This window comes from Balaenoptera musculus, chromosome 10 (assembly GCF_009873245.2).
Source record: "Balaenoptera musculus isolate JJ_BM4_2016_0621 chromosome 10, mBalMus1.pri.v3, whole genome shotgun sequence".
Lineage (NCBI taxonomy): Eukaryota > Metazoa > Chordata > Mammalia > Artiodactyla > Balaenopteridae > Balaenoptera > Balaenoptera musculus.
The window spans coordinates 86683338-86701111 of record NC_045794.1 but is presented as its reverse complement, the minus strand read 5'-3'; the positions used below and the strand labels follow the sequence as shown (position 1 = coordinate 86701111).

At 41.7% G+C, this 17774-nt stretch overlaps 2 protein-coding genes across 4 annotated transcripts in view; both read right to left on the bottom strand.

Annotated features, from left to right (window-relative positions):
- The window catches only part of TXNRD1 (thioredoxin reductase 1), a 62184-nt gene that overhangs the window by 35675 nt on the left and 8735 nt on the right, over positions 1–17774 (bottom strand). For all 3 annotated transcript variants that reach the window (XM_036866025.1, XM_036866026.1, XM_036866023.1), the window contains 3 exons: positions 4557–4679; positions 3015–3087; positions 1333–1452 (listed from right to left, as the gene is read on the bottom strand). In XM_036866025.1, coding sequence (XP_036721920.1) covers positions 1333–1452; positions 3015–3087; positions 4557–4643 — 280 coding nt within the window. In that variant the 5' untranslated portion in view covers positions 4644–4679. The remainder of the gene's footprint in view (positions 1–1332; positions 1453–3014; positions 3088–4556; positions 4680–17774) is intronic.
- Positions 12758–14898, bottom strand: EID3 (EP300 interacting inhibitor of differentiation 3). The gene has a single exon (XM_036866027.1). It carries the CDS (start codon positions 14173–14175, stop codon positions 13060–13062), a length of 1116 nt encoding a protein of 371 aa, XP_036721922.1. The 5' UTR covers positions 14176–14898; the 3' UTR covers positions 12758–13059.

Sequence of the window (17774 nt, the reverse complement as noted above, 5' to 3'; positions counted from 1 at the left end):
ATTTACCGATCCCACCTCCGGGCTCCCAGGGTACTTAGTTGGTACATCAATGATAACAAAACCTGTGTACCTACAGATTTGTGTTATTTATCTCTGTATTTCCCCAGCACAGACTCAAGTACAAAGCGTGAGCACTCGATAGTAATATTATATAACTTCACTAGTAGGATTTCTAAAAAGTCTACTAAAAAATCTAATACATTAACGGAAGGGAGATTCTGTTGTTAACTGGGTAGTACATTGATAGTAGGCTCCCAGGAAGGGAAAGAGTGGATTAACGGCAGACTCAGTTGGGCATTCAGACATGGGAGTGAATAACTTGGGAGGTGGGGGGGGTAGAGGTGAAAAACAGAGGTGGACCATCAGCAGATGACGTGTTAAATTCATGTTCCATAGGTCAAGAGTCTGCTCAACTGCCTTATTTGTTGGGCAAGGGAAAAGGACATGGAGCATGGCACCTTAGAACCAAATAACAAAACTCTCAGTACCAGCCTCAGGCTTCCAAAGGTCACAGACAGAAAGCAGCCTTCTAAGGGTCGGAGGAAAGAGATATGACCCCAGCATAAGAAAACTTCAAGTAAAAGCATCAACAAAGGAAGCATGACTAGTTTTGAATAAGAGCAAAAATTTTCAAAGCATGTGTTTATACCTTTTACATATGGGTATCTAATAACTGTTAATTAAAACTCAGAAAAAGCCACAATACAATTTACCCTAGCTGCTGGTTAGAAGATTTTCCCTCGAATGTCCCTCAGAACTAAAATCAGATTAAGGGTTGGAGTCTCACTCTTCAAGGACATAGTGACCTACGTAATTAATTAGCCAGGAAGCTGTGCCAGACCTCTTTTTACTCTTCTACAGATAATGTCATCTATACCTTCTAAAGTCAACAGATTCCTCTTCAACTTTTCTAGGGTTTCTATGGTAGTTTAAATATTTTTAATCCAACAAAACCCCCTTCTCAACAAACAATCCCCCCAAATATCAGCTCATGGAACAGACTTTTTTGGTGAGAGAGAAATGTAATAGCTTCAAAGGAAAGCAAATGTAGTTTGCACTTCCTTAGGAAACTCTATATAATTATGAGAATTTATCTGAAAGAATTCTGGTTTTCTATTATAAAAAGGTACTCCAAGTGCAATATCTGTTCTTACCATACATAATAATAGCTACAGAGCTAACACGACACAGGATAACCACAGTGATTTTATCCATTAAAAAAACAAACAACAGAAACAACTTCCGGGTTACTTGCTAGATGGATGGCGCATTGCAAGATCCCAGCTTGAACCCCTCAGAAGCACAAACGGAAGAGCAGCTTCCCCCACATACCTATCTCCTCGACGTTCCACCCATAGTTTCGAGAGTCTCGGAGAGCTTGTCCTAACAAAGCTGCTTGGTGCATCAGTTTTTTAGGTATGCAACCCACATTCACACATGTTCCTCCGAGACCTGCAACAGCATTGAGAAATCAGTTTACAGCCTGTATTACAATCCTCAAAAGAAAAAGGGCAACGATTATTATTAACATCACAGAGGAGGAGATTTCCCTTCTATCCCTCTTGAGTTCTTGTGGTTGGACTAATAATAAATTTGACATAACAGATCCCCAGGAGAAAAAGAAAGAAATTTTAATTTGTGCACATGAAGGTTTCATAGAAATGGGACCTAAGAAGTAGCCAAAGCAGGCAGCTTTTATACTTTTTAGACAAAGAAACAATACATTTAAGAGAAATTGACAGGACAAAGAAACTTAGGTTTTGGGTGCCCAATTATTTAAGAATCTAAAGAGTTTAGGCTTGGGATTAATTAAAGAGGTGACAGGTTTGTGTACAATAGGCTCCTCAGCCCCAAATTCCCTATCTTTTGTGATAAGGCTGTCTCTCTACCTCCAGATGCAGGAAGTGCACCTTTCACGAGACTTATTTCCTGCTTTCAGAGACAAAAAGGAGAGCCAGAGTGTCCCTCTTGCACTGGCCATTTCTTAAGTAAGTTTAATTCAAAATAATCAATATGCCACTGTGCGTATTTTGGGGTGGCCTGCCCCAAGCACCAGTGCTATTCTACTAAACATCATAATTTACTTGCTTAATGTAGCCAATACTGTTTATATGAGTTTATTACTAAGTCTCGTGACATTTCTAAGTTCAGAGAGCCTTACAGACCAAAGACAGCAACATTACCCTAAAATGAAAATGAGCAGGTTTCCACAACTTCCACATACTTCAAAGATTCAAAATTAATTGACTGCTGATAAAAATGCCAGAAACTGAAGCCTTACTTTGTGCACAACCTTACACTTGCCACCAGCCCTAGGAGTAGAACTGATCAAGGGGTTGTTGAGCTGGGCGTGGCTGGACTGCAGTGGGCCTGGGACCACACAGAAAGTTTGGTGTATACGAGCATCTCTTTACGGAGGCGGTCTACAGCCTTTGCTGATTCTCACCAAAGGATTCATGACACCACCCCCCAACGCCCCCCCAAAAAAAGATTTAGTGTCCCTGAGTTTAAAGAACATGGTGATAACTTGTCTCCGTTAGACAGGTGGGGAGGCAGCCAAAATGGCATAAGACTGCAAGATGGCAGTGGACTCCACAGCGAGGAAATCGAAGCCCTCTCAGGAGAATGCTAGCCGAGTGTCACTACGGAGTGCGAGCTCCACAGGCCAGAGGGACTACACCCAGCACCAGAACAGTGCCCGACACAGAAGTGACACCTTCACAAATAGCTGATGAATGAATTAGAAATTGTGACACTGTTTTATCCAGACTTCCTGCTTCTTCTTGCCTCCTTCTAATTTGAAGCAGCTGAGTCATCTTGATAAAACTTACCTATTTCAACATTTAACTGGAGTCCATTTTAACTTAGCACAAGTGAAAGAAGTACATGTTTTGGGTTATTTTTTTTTCTTATTTAATTTTTAATTTTAAAATTGGACTTTAGGGGCCATTTAAACCATGCCAGGGAAAAACCTGCTCCTACAAGGTCACTTCTAAGGTATTTTAAAAGCCTACCCCATGTTGTTCCAAGAGGGGTTGGAGTGACAAAATCCAGGACCATCACCTTCTTGTTATATTTGGCTGCCTCCTGGAAAATAAAATTATTAAAATGAGTTGGAATGGCTAACATGATGGACTGGAAATGGGCTGTTGAAAACCCATGCTATTTTTACTAAGCTATAATGCCTAAAGCATAACCAATCATTAATACCTGAGAATTTCATATACCAAAACGATTAGTGCAACTCCAAGGTAAAAGTTAAGCAATACTTAGTCATAAGGTAGCTTCAAAGAATATGCAGATTACAATTGCAGAACTGTCAGTCAGCTGGAATCTCTAGAATCCTCTTATGTAATTCCAGCCAAACGATAATAAATTAAGCAATAATCTGAAAAATATGTGGCCATTTCTAAGCAAGTGGTAAACAGGCAGTAAAACAGATATACTGATAGTCTACAATCCTTGATTCAACCTGTGTCCAGTAAGACAATATTTTTATAAGTACTTTGAAGTTTTATCTACTTCAGTTTCTAAACAGAATACTGGAAAAGTTTTTCTTCTGAAATTGTCAGATTTCCTAAAATGTTCATGTGAAGAGCCATTGGAGAAGTTGATGATCTCTATAAGGTTTCCGAATCTATTTTAGGGGAGTGACGACAACCATCACAAGTTCATTTTGCAGAGTATCCTTTATCTTTCTCAGAGAATAAGCTTTGTGTATTTGCAACTAGACCTCCAAAGGTTATTTGAAAGGACTGAGTCTATGTGTCCTTCAAAGCCACCACCACTAGAATAAAAAAAATCTGAGATTACTCCTGAATCATTTACAGCAAAGAAATGCTTGCTGCCAGACATTGGCCTGCTCCCAATTTGGACAGCTTCATTTGAATCTACCTTCACTGATTCACAAGATACACCTTAGAGGAGGACAACTACCTCATCTTTTAAAACAAGGTGATGGGGAACAATGACAGGCACAAGGGCCCCTCACACATGGAAAATGTATCTCAATTCAGGGCCAGGAGCCGTACTCCTAATCTCCTGTATTTATACTTCCTGTACTCCATCACCTCCAGGCCACAGAGTGAGTGGATACACTCTTACCTCATTTCATACACAGGGGAGGCAAAAACTTTTAGTGATTAAGCTTAAGAAATCCAACTGCTCTCCATCTTTCTATTGGGGAGGAGGTTCTGTGATTAGGGAAATCATCAAAGTGAAAACAACAAATAATTATCGTATTTATAAAGAATAAAAATATATTTATTTCTTTTCAAGCCATTTGCATACAAACCCCTTATTATCTTAAAAAAAAAAAAAAAAAATCAACCAAACTTAAAATGAATGAAAATATGTCCCAAAATACTGGCCCCAGTATTTTTATACAAAGAATATACAGCTGAACCTGGAAAAATGTCCTTAACGTTCCCTGCCCAAGTTAACGTATGAAACGTCACAAGAGTAGCTCCAACAAATTCCACAGGGAACCTGGAGAATGCTGTCGGGGGCGTGACTGTTCTATCCACATCCCAGAACACACAAGAAGCCTTCCTTGCCTTAGCAGCCGCCAGTCCTCCTGAGCCCCCTCCCACGATGATGAGGTCATAGTCATAGGACTCGGGGAGATCCTCGGAGCCATTCATTTTCAGTAGATTTTGAAGTCCGCCCTCCTGATAAGCCTAAAGAAGAAAAACAATGGAAGTAAAAATAACTTAACTTAAAAGCAGCAATGTCTGAAAAGTTTTGTGAAAAACCTTTCTTCAAAGAAAAGCAAAGGAAAAATATTGATTTACATCATAGCATGCAACTGGAAATGTTCAACCTTCCTTCAAGTGGTCATCAGTTACCTGCTTTCTGTTAGGACTGTCCTAATGCATCTCCACATCACAGATAGCTACTCTGAAGTGTCCTCATAGTACACAAAACTAAGGCCCTGATGGTCCAACAAAATCAACTTAGACCTAAATTAAGTTTGATCAGCTCTTTTTTCCTAGAATTTTTAAACTAGGCTTTAAATTAGGTTTTAAGAACATCTGTACTATATGTTTTTAATAGACCCAATACAATTTGGCAATCATTTTCACTTTCTAGTCAAAGGTAGAATAATGAGTAGGCTAAGGTCATAGATTAAGATAGGGACCTGGTAAATAGCAACTGAAACAGGTTAGCCAAATATTTTAAAGTTTTTCTACATTGTTTAGGTAAAGCGTAAAATCTAGAAATTCAGAACAAAATCACTAATTGACACTGACCTGAACAAAAAGTTAAAAGTCCCTGCTTTCATAAGACATTTTAAATAAATGGGGAAAAAAGGTTAAATAAATAAACAAGTGACCCTTAAAGCTCATTTCTTTAATCTGCTTATGTATGAAGCCTCCTATATTTAGTAGTTTCCGTGTACTTGGCATTTATAATATAAACATTAGACTTTTAATTTTAAAATATCCTTTGATTCCACTAGTTTTAAAACACATTAGTTACATTTCGTATTAGCATGGAACACTGTTTTGGTGAATATTTAAAATTATTTCTTATTTTAAAAATCTGCTAACATGAGAGAATGATTGGAAAAGTTGTTAACAAGCACACAAAAATGTTTTTCTTTTTTTTTTTTAAGTCAAGTTTTAACCTTGGTAATCAAAAAAGCCCCCAAATTTACCAGCCCAGACTGCACATTTTTCTCCTGCCTACCATCAGATGTGGGGGACAAAAGGCAGAGCTTAGGATCAGTAGAATTGGATGCTCGGGATGTAGAAGGGGGTGCAGTATGGAAAGGCGGAGGAGGCGCGGCACCGCGGCTGCCCCCGGGCAGCACGGCAGGTACACACCGTGGCTCAGGGATTGAAGGGAGAGCACCTGGAAACCAGCAACAGCAGGGGCAAGACTGCATCACCCTGACCGTCTGTACAAAAGGTCTAACGTGAGAGGCTGGTAAACAGAGCCAGTATTCATCAACTGGCATTATGGCCGAGGCTTCTCCTCCAGTGCAAGGCACTGTGGGGAGAAAGACAATTTGGTAATGACAGCCCTTCAGAGCAAAGGAGCCATGTAAGCCTCAGGTCACAAGCGTTCCTCTCTCTAGCTGATCTCAGAGTGGAAGGGCTGACTTGCTGTTTGAAAAGAATTAACAAATAGATGCAGCTAGATGTTCTTCTGGAAAAATAACCATTTTTAATCTCAGCCTCATTTTATCTGCATGTACTTTAACACAGATGGTGCCAAAACACAATCACTGGCTGCCTAAATAAAAACCACCCGTTCTTATAACCACCTCCCCCAACACATCTACTGAAACAAAAGAAGGAAAATGCACTGTCATGCTGGAAAGCTACATACTCCCTCTACCAATGTTTATAAAAATCTGTTCTGTACTGAAATTTTGTATCAGACCTGGGTTCTTATGGTTCAAGTTTAAGTCAAATTATATCAACCGGGCACACAGATTTTACAAAGAGAGCTCTGAGTGAGCCTGAACATTTTTAGTTCTGTAAAGTAAAATCAGCAAGACAGGCAACTGAGGCATTCAGCTGACCCCAGAACTAAACATGATGTTTTAAAATTTTAATCCAACTTAAAACTGAAGTTGCTGTCATTCAACTGCAAGGAAGTGGTTGCCCACCTGAGATAGAAGATAGACAATACAAGACAGCTCTCTCCTCCACAGTGTAAGGAAGGTGCACACAGATGGAGTAAAGAGACACAAGAGAAAAACGCCCCCCATTCTCCAATTACGACTGCTAGAAATATTGGTTACTACTGACCAGAGAAGCTGATAAAGAACAGGAGTTCTCAAACTTTTAGTCTCAGGATCCCTTTAGAACCTTAAATTATTTAGAGCTTTGGTTAATGTGGGGCTTAGTATATTGGTAACTAAAACTAAGAAAAAAAATTTAATCTTAAATATTCAAATATTTTAAGTTATTAAAATATCTTTAAATTTTAAATATCAAACATCATTGTTAAACATAAACAATTGATTAAAAACATTTTTAATTAGTGAGAAGAGTGGCATTATTTTATATCTCTGTAATTCTCTGTGATGACTATCTTGATAAAAGACAGTTCATGTCTTTTCTGTGTTCAGTCTGTTGCACCACTCTGCCTGCCATGTAGCCTCTGGAAAACTCCATGGTAGACGTGCAAGAGAATGAGTGAAAAAGGCAAAGAGCATCTTAGTATCAACGTAATTCTGACCTCAAGGACTTCCTGAAGGGGGTGGGCAGAATGAAGACCACATTTTGAGAACCAAGGACAGCAGTGTAAACATACACACCCCCCCCAGCAGCTGTTTGTGAGGTTTACAGATTGTATATTCTTCCATCTGCCTCTCAATGCCTTTCCTCCACCCCACCCCCAGCAAAAACGGTGCTCCAGACTCCCCCAGAAAGGCACAATGCTGAAAGCAATTCAGATTTCTTTAAAATTTGAGTAAGTCATCTTTATTTTTCCCCCAAACATGACTCCTATCCTTTGGGCACAGGTTTTTGTTTTTTTAACTATTACACATGAGCTCTGGTGTGGAAGTGACCTAGGTGAAAATACTTGCTCTCACTCTCAAGGCTAGGTGACTTGGGCTAATCACCTAATCCTTGGGAGTCTGCTTTTTCCTTTTGTAAAATCAACATTCCCCCCAACCCCACCCCCGCCCCCAACTGCTGAGCGTGAGAGAAAGCATATTGGCACCATGGTTGGTAGGAAAAATTCCTTCAGTCACTAATTCTCCCTTTCCTACAAAAGGGAACCTGCCTTCCCAAGGGGCTAAGTCAAAAAGCTCTGGCATGTTTTACAGATGTTGTCCCCTGCACTTACCTGCATCGCCTCTCACCTGAAATGCCCTCTTCCCATCAAATTCTGATCCAGCATATCAACTGCACAATGTTTTATTATTTTTATTCGATGTACACAAACATGTCACCCTTTCTAAAGCATTCCTTTAGGCTCTTTTACCAACATCCTAAGACACAAACGTAAGGCCCGTTTGTTCCATTGTTTCCCTAAGGTTCCCAAACAACATTCTCCTGTTTCTTGCAACTGCATTAACACAGATTCTCAGAGCACTTAGTGAAGACTGTTCCGCCCCTTCCTGTCCTTCAAGATTTAGCTGGAAGCCTTTACTTGACTGTGCCCAGCAGGCTGGATCCTCCTCTGATGCCCCTGCTGGCATCTTCACACAATCCCATCAACTCTACAAGGACAAGCATCTTGTCTCATTTCTGCATCACCAGTGCCAACTCCACATGCATGTGATGTTCAAAAATATTCTTAGAATAAAACACCTGGGTGCTAGTTCCTACTCTGTTATGTACACTGAGAGGCTGGGCTTCAGTTCAGCTTTCTCATCCCTGAGAATAAAACTGTGGGAAAACACTGAAAAAGTACCAGGGGTGTAGCATAATAGGTTAGGAGCTTGGATTTAGTCCAAATCTGAACCTGACTTTGTCACTTATGTGATCCTGGGCAAACTGCTTAAATTCTCCTGCCTGGGTTCCTTGTCTGCAGTGATTATATAAACGATACGAGCTGCTGACTGCTTGTTTCCTTTGAAATCTGACTGCTGTTGCCAGCACGCTGCAGCATCCACTAGGCGATATACCTCAAGCCTCTGCTTTGGAGGATTATGGGCTACGAAAGAAATAAAACTAAATGATGGTTTAAATGCTACAGGCTTTCTGTAAGAGCCTGGGCCCCAGGTCTATAACAGGAACTGGCAAACTACAGCCTGAGGGGCAAACCCAGCAGGCCTGTAGTTTGTTTTTGTTTTTTTTTTTTCACAGCCCCTGAGCTAACAATGGTTCTTCTTAACATTTTTAAATGATAAAGGAAAAAAAAACATCAAGAGCAATACTTAATGATACATGAAAATTATATGAAACCCGAATTTCAGTATCCATAAATAAAATTTTATTGGAAAACAGCCACGCCCACTTGTTTCAATATTGTCTAGAGCTGCTGTTCTTGCAACAAGAGCACAGTTGACTAGTTTCAACAGAGGCCATATGGCTCACAAAGCTTAAAATATTTACTACCTGGCTTTTTGCAGAAAAAACATTGCCAACTCCTGGCCTAGGGAAAATTTCAATCCAATGCTGACAGGTGGTGCTGGGTGAAAACTATCAAACAGTAATACTGAGGTGAGTACAAATCAGAGAATTGTCTTTGTGCCCAGTCAGTGAAGTAGAGAGGCTTGCTACACTACCTTCCTCCTAGGAGAACCAGGGAAGTTGATTCTCCATGACCAATTAACCATCTAGACCTGCCAGCTATCATGTGCCTAAAATGTCTAGAGCCACAGTCATATTTAACATTCACTCTGTACCAAGTATTCTGGCAAATGGCTTAGAACAAACAGAATCCATTTCAATGCCTCCTCCCAGGGTCCACCCCGATCCAGCCTCTCAGCCACTCTCCAAGCAGTTTTTCTCCAGAGCAGTCATCACTGACAGAATTACCGTGGTCTCCCACTCTGTGACAGGCTCAGCAATGGTCCCCTAACACTGAAGTCCAAACCCCAGATCCTGTGAATACATTACCTGTAAAAGAGTTTCTGGAGATGTGATTTAAGAATCCGGGGATGGGGAGATTTTCCAGGATTATCCCACGGGCCCAACTTATTCACAAGTATCCTTATAAGAGGGAGGCAGAGGGAGACTTCATTGCAGTAATCAATGCGAAGACAGAGAGGCTGCACTGGCAGCTTTGAAAACGGAGGAATAGTGCATCAAGGAACACATGTGGCCTCTGAAAAGGCAAAACAGATTTCTCTCCTCAGAGCCTCCACAGGAACCGGCCGTGCTGACACCTTGAGAAACCGATTTCAGACTTCCAACCTCCAGAACCATAAGAAAATTAATTTGTGTTGTTTTTGAGCCACTAAATGGTAGTTCGTTACAACAGCAATAGGAAACTAATACAGCCATTAGAATATAAACTCCATGAGAGACAGGCAATTTTCAGTTCACCACTTGCCACCCCCCACCCGCCATGCCTAGAGCTGTGCCTGGCACAGTTGTTGAGTGAACTAACAAAGTGCCAATTCTAATCACTTGGTAATGGTTTCCCCACAACAAACGCAAGAATATGAGAAAGTCACGACATCTAGACTTAAAGCAAAGTGTACGAACCGTGACAGAGATGTCACCATGGAAAGAGGCAGCAGCATGGACTTTCTGACTTTGATCTACTACTGAGTGAGGGACTAACATGAGTGCTCACAGCAAGCCCAACCTTGGGCTAGATGTTTGGTATATATCATCCCATTTAATCACATGCCATTCCCATTTCAGAAATGACAATAAGAAAACCCTTAGAGGGCTTCCCTGCTGGCGCAATGGTTAAGAATCCGCCTGCCAATGCAGGGGACACGGGTTCGAGCCCTGGTCCAGGAAGATCCCACATGCCGTGGAGCAACTAAGCCCGTGCGCCACGAATACTGAGCCTGCGCTCTAGAGCCCATGAGCCACAACTACTGAAGCCCTTGTGCCTAGAGCCCATGCTCTGCAACAAGAGAAGCCACCGCAACAAAGCGTAGCCCCCGCTCACCGCAACTAGAGAAAGCCTGCGTGAAGCAACGAAGACCCAACGCAGCCAAAGATAAAGAAAGAAAATAAATTAAAAAAAAAAGAAACCCTTAGAGATTAAGAAACTTGCCCATGAGTCAATAATTATACCCAGATCTAAATGATTACAAATCTCTTGCTTTTCTCACTATACCACATCCATTAATTCAAAGTACTTGTCACATACATTTTCTCATTTTATCCTTACTGTAAATTTAAGAGAACAGGTAATTATTCCCACTTAGCAAATAAAAAACCTAAAGGTCTGCTGGTTTACTAATTTGCCCAAAGTCTCCAACTAGAACGTTACAGAGGATCTGATCCCAGGTCCTTTGTCAGAGAGTGGTTCTGTCAAACAACAAAATCCTAGTTTAAAAGATTTCCATAATATTCTCCTGAAGTTCAGCTGATTTTACTGAACCTGCGAAATATAAGGCACTCTAACTATATTAGTGGGAAACCAGCAGACTTGCAACTTGGTTCACATCTAATCTCTATAAATGAGTTATCTATTGGTCAATTTTCCTTTTTTCTTCAAGGTAAACAATCGCTTTAATTTCCAAGTGATGAGGCAATCTATGTGTCATGACAACCAATTAAAAGTAGAAACAAGTGGTCAACCTGATTTATATGTTAACAGCTATTACTTTAGAGAAGACCCAGAAGATTACTTTCCTCCCAAACCTCCACATTCTCTGTTAATGCTTTTAGTCATCACTAAGTTTCAAATACTCCTAGTAAAGGCACTTGGCGTTTAAAGAGAGAACTGGTGGTGAGTAGACCTGAGGCAAGATCTTTTTGCTATCACTAAGATTATCTTTTCCCCAAACAGCAAAGCTCTGGAAAACCTAAGGAACCCGGTTGGTAGAGGCATGCTAAAGGGAGGATCAGAGACCAAATGATGCTTCCACAATCGCTAGATCAAAGGGTGGTAGACACTGGGAAGGGTGAGCATCCCTTCATATAAAAAAGGGGAAAAATTGACTACTTTAGAAAATAATTGGCCCAGTTTCATGAGAAATTTGTTTTTGCTAAAAACCTCCACTATTACTGAAGAACCTCTCAATCTCAATCTTCTCTTGATCTCAAAGTCATTCATTTAGTCTTTGGATTTCCCTTCCCTGTACTACATTTAGACTTAGTGGGAAAGTTTATCATTACTGCCATGCAAAGCAGATACTTATCCACTTGCCAAATAAGATTTAATGGCAAGACCCCCTGCTACCAAAGATTTAGTTTCTATAGGGATCAAGGAAAGCACAGGCATGCTCACTGCACCTTCGAAACTTGTATTCTTAAAGACCCAAATTTTCAGCAGTAGCGTCCAAATAAGGTGGTAATTTATATTCTTAAAACAATTACAAGCAACAACACTAAAAAGCCTTTATGGCTTTATCCTAAGTGAAGAAAATGAAGACAACTTGGATTAATTAATCACATATTTCAGTTTAAACAGGAAGTTTCCAGGCATTTAAAGCCCTACTTAAGAAATCAAAATGGAGTTGGGAACAAATATTCAAAGCTGTTACCATAATGAAACATCACTGATTCTGAGGGACACTCTGTATCAGCAGAAATTACAAAGGGAAGCTAGGGGCCAGAGAAGAAATGAAGCCAGTACATAAAGACTATGTAACTGGATGTTAAAAGATTTTGTTTGAAATAATCTGGCAAAGGTTACCTTCTACTCCTGAGGACACTAACAGATGAGGTATGCCAATTTTTGCCCAGGATAACATTCAAATGGAGTAGTCTTCCAAAAAATCTTACAGGTCTCTCTGGAGCCATAACTTCTCACAATTCCACGTATTTGGCCTCCATATTTCTCTGCGAGACTACCTTCCTTACCTTTGACCAATTTACTCGCCTTCCAGCATTTAGTTGATGGCTCACCTACTACAGTAGAGATATTCTACTTTTGTTGAGTCCAATCACAGGAGAAATTATTTAGAATATGGATACCCACTCATTAATATAACTGAGTCTTCTTTGCAATGAAGCATGGCATCTGAATTTTTTTTTTTTTAACAGTATTAACGTCACTTAGGCTCTGCCCTACAGATAGTCTTCCTTGACCATTTTTTCCACCCACTCTTCCCCCCAACCTGGTCAAGAGCCCCATTTGGGATTCCTGTGGTTCCCTGGAGCAGAGGAAGCAAGGCAGTAAGTATCACAGAGCACCATAACTAATTTTTTTTGGAAAATTATCAAATACCTTTTAATTTATGGAATTCAGAACTTTTATTATTAAAGTCTTAAGGAGCATTCAAAAAAACTTTCCCATGAACATGCCAGTGAATTTCTTTTAGCAACAGAAAATCATGACAACTTTATAAACTACCAAGAAAAAATACACTGCACAGTAAAACAATTTCTGATGTTCTTGAAAATACTTTTTCACTTTACAAGAGATACAATATGTGCTTCTGTTTAGATTTTACTCTCCATTTTGAGATGCTTAAGAAAAACCACAAAATGTCTCCTACACTAAGAACAAAAATCTTTAGTACGAGTTTCTGATCATGGCCTCTGAAATTTCAAAAGTTGCCACAATATTTTTCCAGTCCTGTAAACTCAAAGATATAACTCCTTGTTTCCTGCCATGGGAACTGGAATCATTCCCCTCACCCACATGGTTAATATTAATGGGCTCCAATATTGGCAGCCTGTCTTGGTCAAGCCTTATTCTTGCAAAACCATCCCTTACAATGAAAGAAACATAAAATATATTCTCCACAGTACGAGAGAAAGAGTTTGGGTCAATCACAAACTCAAAATAGGACACGGGAGTATCAGGATACTTTCGAAAGTACGTTTGCAACAATCCCAAGATTCTTTCTACTTCTTTTTCTGTCGCTTCTTGATTACTACTCAGGTCCAGCTTCCTCAGCTTTGTAGGCATATCCCCGTTTTCTTCCATTCTGTGAACTTTTTTCCGGTGCTCAAGTCGGGGCTTCCGCGCGGAAGTCTCTGATTTGCATGAACCGAAAATAAAGTGGAATGTTTCAGCTTGCAGCATCCACGACGTTGCTTCCTTTTGTACTGTCTCCCAAAAAGAGCGAGCTATATTATCATCACAGTCACTCAGCGCATCACGTCCATCATCTTCCATCCAGTTTAGACCCACAAATATAAGCAGAAAATCACAAAATGCCACTTGATTAAAAAGGCTCATGTCAGAGTTTAGCTGCTTTGCTTTTTCTTTACCCAAATCAGAAGCCAAAACAAGAAACTGAGCGTCGAGGGCCGCTTCTCTCGTTCGACTCACTGCATCAAACAGGACATTGGCTTCTTCGAGAGCCTCGGTTAAGGACTCGCTCGCCGTGTTCACTATGTCATCACGGTTCTGCTGGACGTTACAGATGAGCTGCCGGTACTGCTTGCGGATACTCCGGCATTTCTCCTCATCCACCAGCTCCAGCAGGCTTGGGTCGATGTCGGCCTCCCCACAGCTAAGGTCGTCAGAGCAGGCATCAGCCCCCACCGCCGCTTCCACCTTCATCGGCTCCGCCGCCGCCGCCGCCGCCTGCTTCCCAGAGTACGCACCACCGGTAATGGTCACCACCGGCTCCTCGCCCATCTCTACGTCTCCACTCAGGCAATCTTTTTCCTCAGCCATGTCGGCGACCGGTAGCGCTCAGGTAACGACCTTCGCAGTGTTTCGGCCAACGGCGGAAACAAGGGGTCAGCCGGCGCGGAGGAGGACGCCTGCGCATGCGCACTAGCGCAGTCCCGGCGGTCCCGGGCCCGGCTCGCCCCGCCTCCCGGCGGCCCCGCCCCGCGGAGGCCAGACCCCTCAGTGTTCGTGAACAAGCCCCCGGCCGGCGCAGAAGGCGCGCGAGAATGGGTCCCACCCCCACCCTAGAGTAACACCGCTCGGTTCAAGCGATAGCTACTATTTTGGCGTTTACTGGCAGTGTCATCTAGCTTTCAAAGAAACGCTTGGACAATCTTATGACAAAATTATGGGGGACCAAACGTCCCGTGCTTTAAAACATTTGCTGTCACATGTTGCGGCACCGTTTTTTCGCTCTGTGATTAAAAGACTTTTTAGGGGGGGAAACTAAATCTGGCTAAATTATAAACTGCTCACAAAGCCAAGGATCGTGGCCTGCGGTATCTCCATTACAGACAAACTGAACTCTCAGGGTCCATTTGCAAGGTGGTTGCTTGGAACTCTGTAATTATACTAATGTAAATTGTGCTAATTACCTAGGCGGGCCCTCAAAACCTTCAAAAGCCAAATCCTCTCTAACCTACCCCAGTGGGGGGCGGGGTCATCGGGTAAGCCAGGTCCGGACTGGCGCATGCGGGAAGGTGCGCTACCCTACCCCACTCCCACCCCCGGCCCCCCCCCGGCCCCCAGCGTTACGCAAGCGATCTCTGGTGCTGCGCCAGCCAAGGGTACAAGAATAAAGTGGACAGGGTCTCCGCCAAAGAGCTGTTTGGAAGCTTGCCAAAAGTGAGGGTCACAGACTCCGAGTGGATAGTAAATCTGAACCCTAAAAGGTGAGAAATCTGTGAAGATTTTAAACACAATCTGTTATAAGGATATGAACTTGAATGCTGTAAGTCGGGTGACTAATCTATGTTGGAAAAATACACCCCCTAGTTCACTAGGAAATCATGTACAGTTGGAGAAAGGGCTCAGCTCATCAGTCACAAGAGGGGAAGGAGAGAGGGAAAGAGAGAGAGAGAGACCACCACATTGCATCTGAAGCTCCGGTTTCAAGGCACCAGGAAGTATATTGGCCCTATCTTCCTTCCTATGCATCTACACTGGTTCATTTTTCTTTGACATTAGCATAAAGTTTCTTGCAAATACATGAACAGCCAAGCCTCATGTTAAGTTACTTCAAAATAGTTATATTACTATTCGTTCACCATTATTCTTTTTAAGTAGGGGTAAAATTCAGAAAGAAACATGCATTTTTCAAAAACAGCATGCAGTACTGTTACTTGTGCATATACATTACCCTGCCCTATTAGACTGTTAGCTTCCCTAAAGCAAGAATTTGGTCATAAATCTTCCAAGCAAAGCTATTTTCACATGGAGGCATTTGAGTATGCACACTTGAACGTGTAAGCGTAGATGAAAACCTTTGTTCCAGCACCTACTGCCAACTTATTTGGAGCAAAATATTTCACAGATTAATGGAAGAAATATATCTTACACATTGACAATAAAAGTTGGGACTTCCCTGGTGGCGCAGTGGTTAAGAATCTGCCTGCCAATGCAGTGGACACGGGTTCGAGCCCTGGTCCAGGAAGATCTCACATGCCGCGGAGCAACTAAGCCCATGCGCCACAACTACTGAGCCTGTGCTCTAGAGCCCGTGGGCCACAACTACCGAGCCCACGTGCCTAGAGCCTGTGCTCCACAAGAGAAGCCACCGCAACAAGAAGCCCGTGCACCGCAACGAAGAGTAGCCTCCGCTCACCACAACTAGAGAAAGCCCGCGCGCAGCAATGAAGACCCAACGCAGGCAAAAATAAATAATTAAAAAAAAAAAAAAAAAAGGTAAAGTTGACTGCTTTTCAGAAAGTCAGCCTTATCTCTTCTCTGAAATGAAGAAAAAGAAAAGAGAAAAAGTTGGGGACCAGGATCATCAAAGGGCCATATTTTACCCCCAAGTCTGGCCAATTACAAACAAACACTTACCCATTTTAAATCTTTGATGAAAACACATAGTTCCAAGTTCAAAAAAGTTTGCTTTTATAGTTAACCATATTCTTGGGAGCTTCTGATATCCATTTCAAATTCAATAAAAGCGATTTATAAAAGAACTCCAAAAGATAAGCCAACCTTCCCACCCTAAGGTGCCTATTTTCTCCTGGCTCAGAGGATGGAAAACAGACCGACACCAATTTGCTCCATACAGAGCCTTTCACCAAACAATTTTTAAATGCCTTAGAAAAATAAATTAATTCTCCCAACCTACTTATAAAGTATTACTAATATATCATTTATAGGGATGTCACAGGAGATAACAGCCCACACAACTTGCTCGGAGCAACAGCACACATCAAGACCAGCATCATATTACTAAGTTGTGATTTTCAGTGCTGAATTTATTCTCTGCTAGATCCCTGCTCATAAGAACCTTGGTAACATGTAACTTAGGTCATCCTCAGAAAGTCATACTTGCATTATACTCTGCCTTTTAAAATCTGCCTTTAGAGCGCAAACTTTAGATGTGGCTACAAAATACAAATCTCAAATCTAATGATTTTCCCTGATCATTTGAAGAACGGGATTTCTACACTTGTGAATCCTTAAGTTACTAAATGGTGATTTTCTAACCCGAGGTCCAATTACTAGTAATAATTATATAAATGCAGCTTAAAAAGAATGCACAGTGGGCTTCCCTGGTGGCGCAGTGGTTGAGAATCTGCCTGCTAATGCAGGGGACACGGGTTCGAGCCCTGGTCTGGGAAGATCCCACATGCCACGGAGCAGCTGGGCCCGTGAGCCACAACTGCTGAGCCTGCGCGTCTGGAGCCTGTGCCCCGCAACGGGAGGGGCCGCGATGGTGAAAGGCCCGCGCACCGCGATGAAGAGCGGTCCCCGCACCGCGATGAAGAGTGGCCCCCACTTGCCTCAACTAGAGAAAGCCCTCGCATGAACCGAAGACCCAACACAAACCAAAAATAAAATAAAATAAATAATAAAGTAGCTATAAAAAAGAAAAGTGCTTTAAAAAAAAAAAAAAAAAAAAAAGAATGCACAGCAATACCTAATTTGTTATACCAGTAAACTTCTCTGTGACTCTTAACAGAAGGCAAAAAGTGCGAGTACTTTAAAGAAATCACTGAAGTCTACCTTCTTCTTGCGGTAAGACTAGTTCAGGTCCCTTAACACACAACTTGGCCTCCAAAATAATTTAGCTTCCCTCTTACCCCTTTTTCTCTTTCAGGAGTTGCTGCTAAAGGCTCCATAGGGCCTCCATTTCCTTTCTTCTTTTCTTCACTTTTTTCCTCCAGTATTATTATTCAGTCCCTTTGCTAGAAGTTCAGATTCATTCATTCCAAGCATTCTTAAGCTCCTTCCCACAACCCCTAGTGTTCAACACAAACATGGTGGTACGGATGAATGTGATAGGTTATAGGTCTCTCTATGGTCAAATTTTAAAAGTCACATAGGACCCACTATCTTTTCCAGTGGGGTTTTATTGCCTGATTAATCTACAACCAACAGATATTTAAGAGACCTCTGAG

Excerpts from the sequence above, each read along its gene's own strand:
- EID3 (XM_036866027.1), bottom strand. The coding sequence starts at position 14,175 with ATGGCTGAGGAAAAAGATTGCCTGAGTGGAGACGTAGAGATGGGCGAG.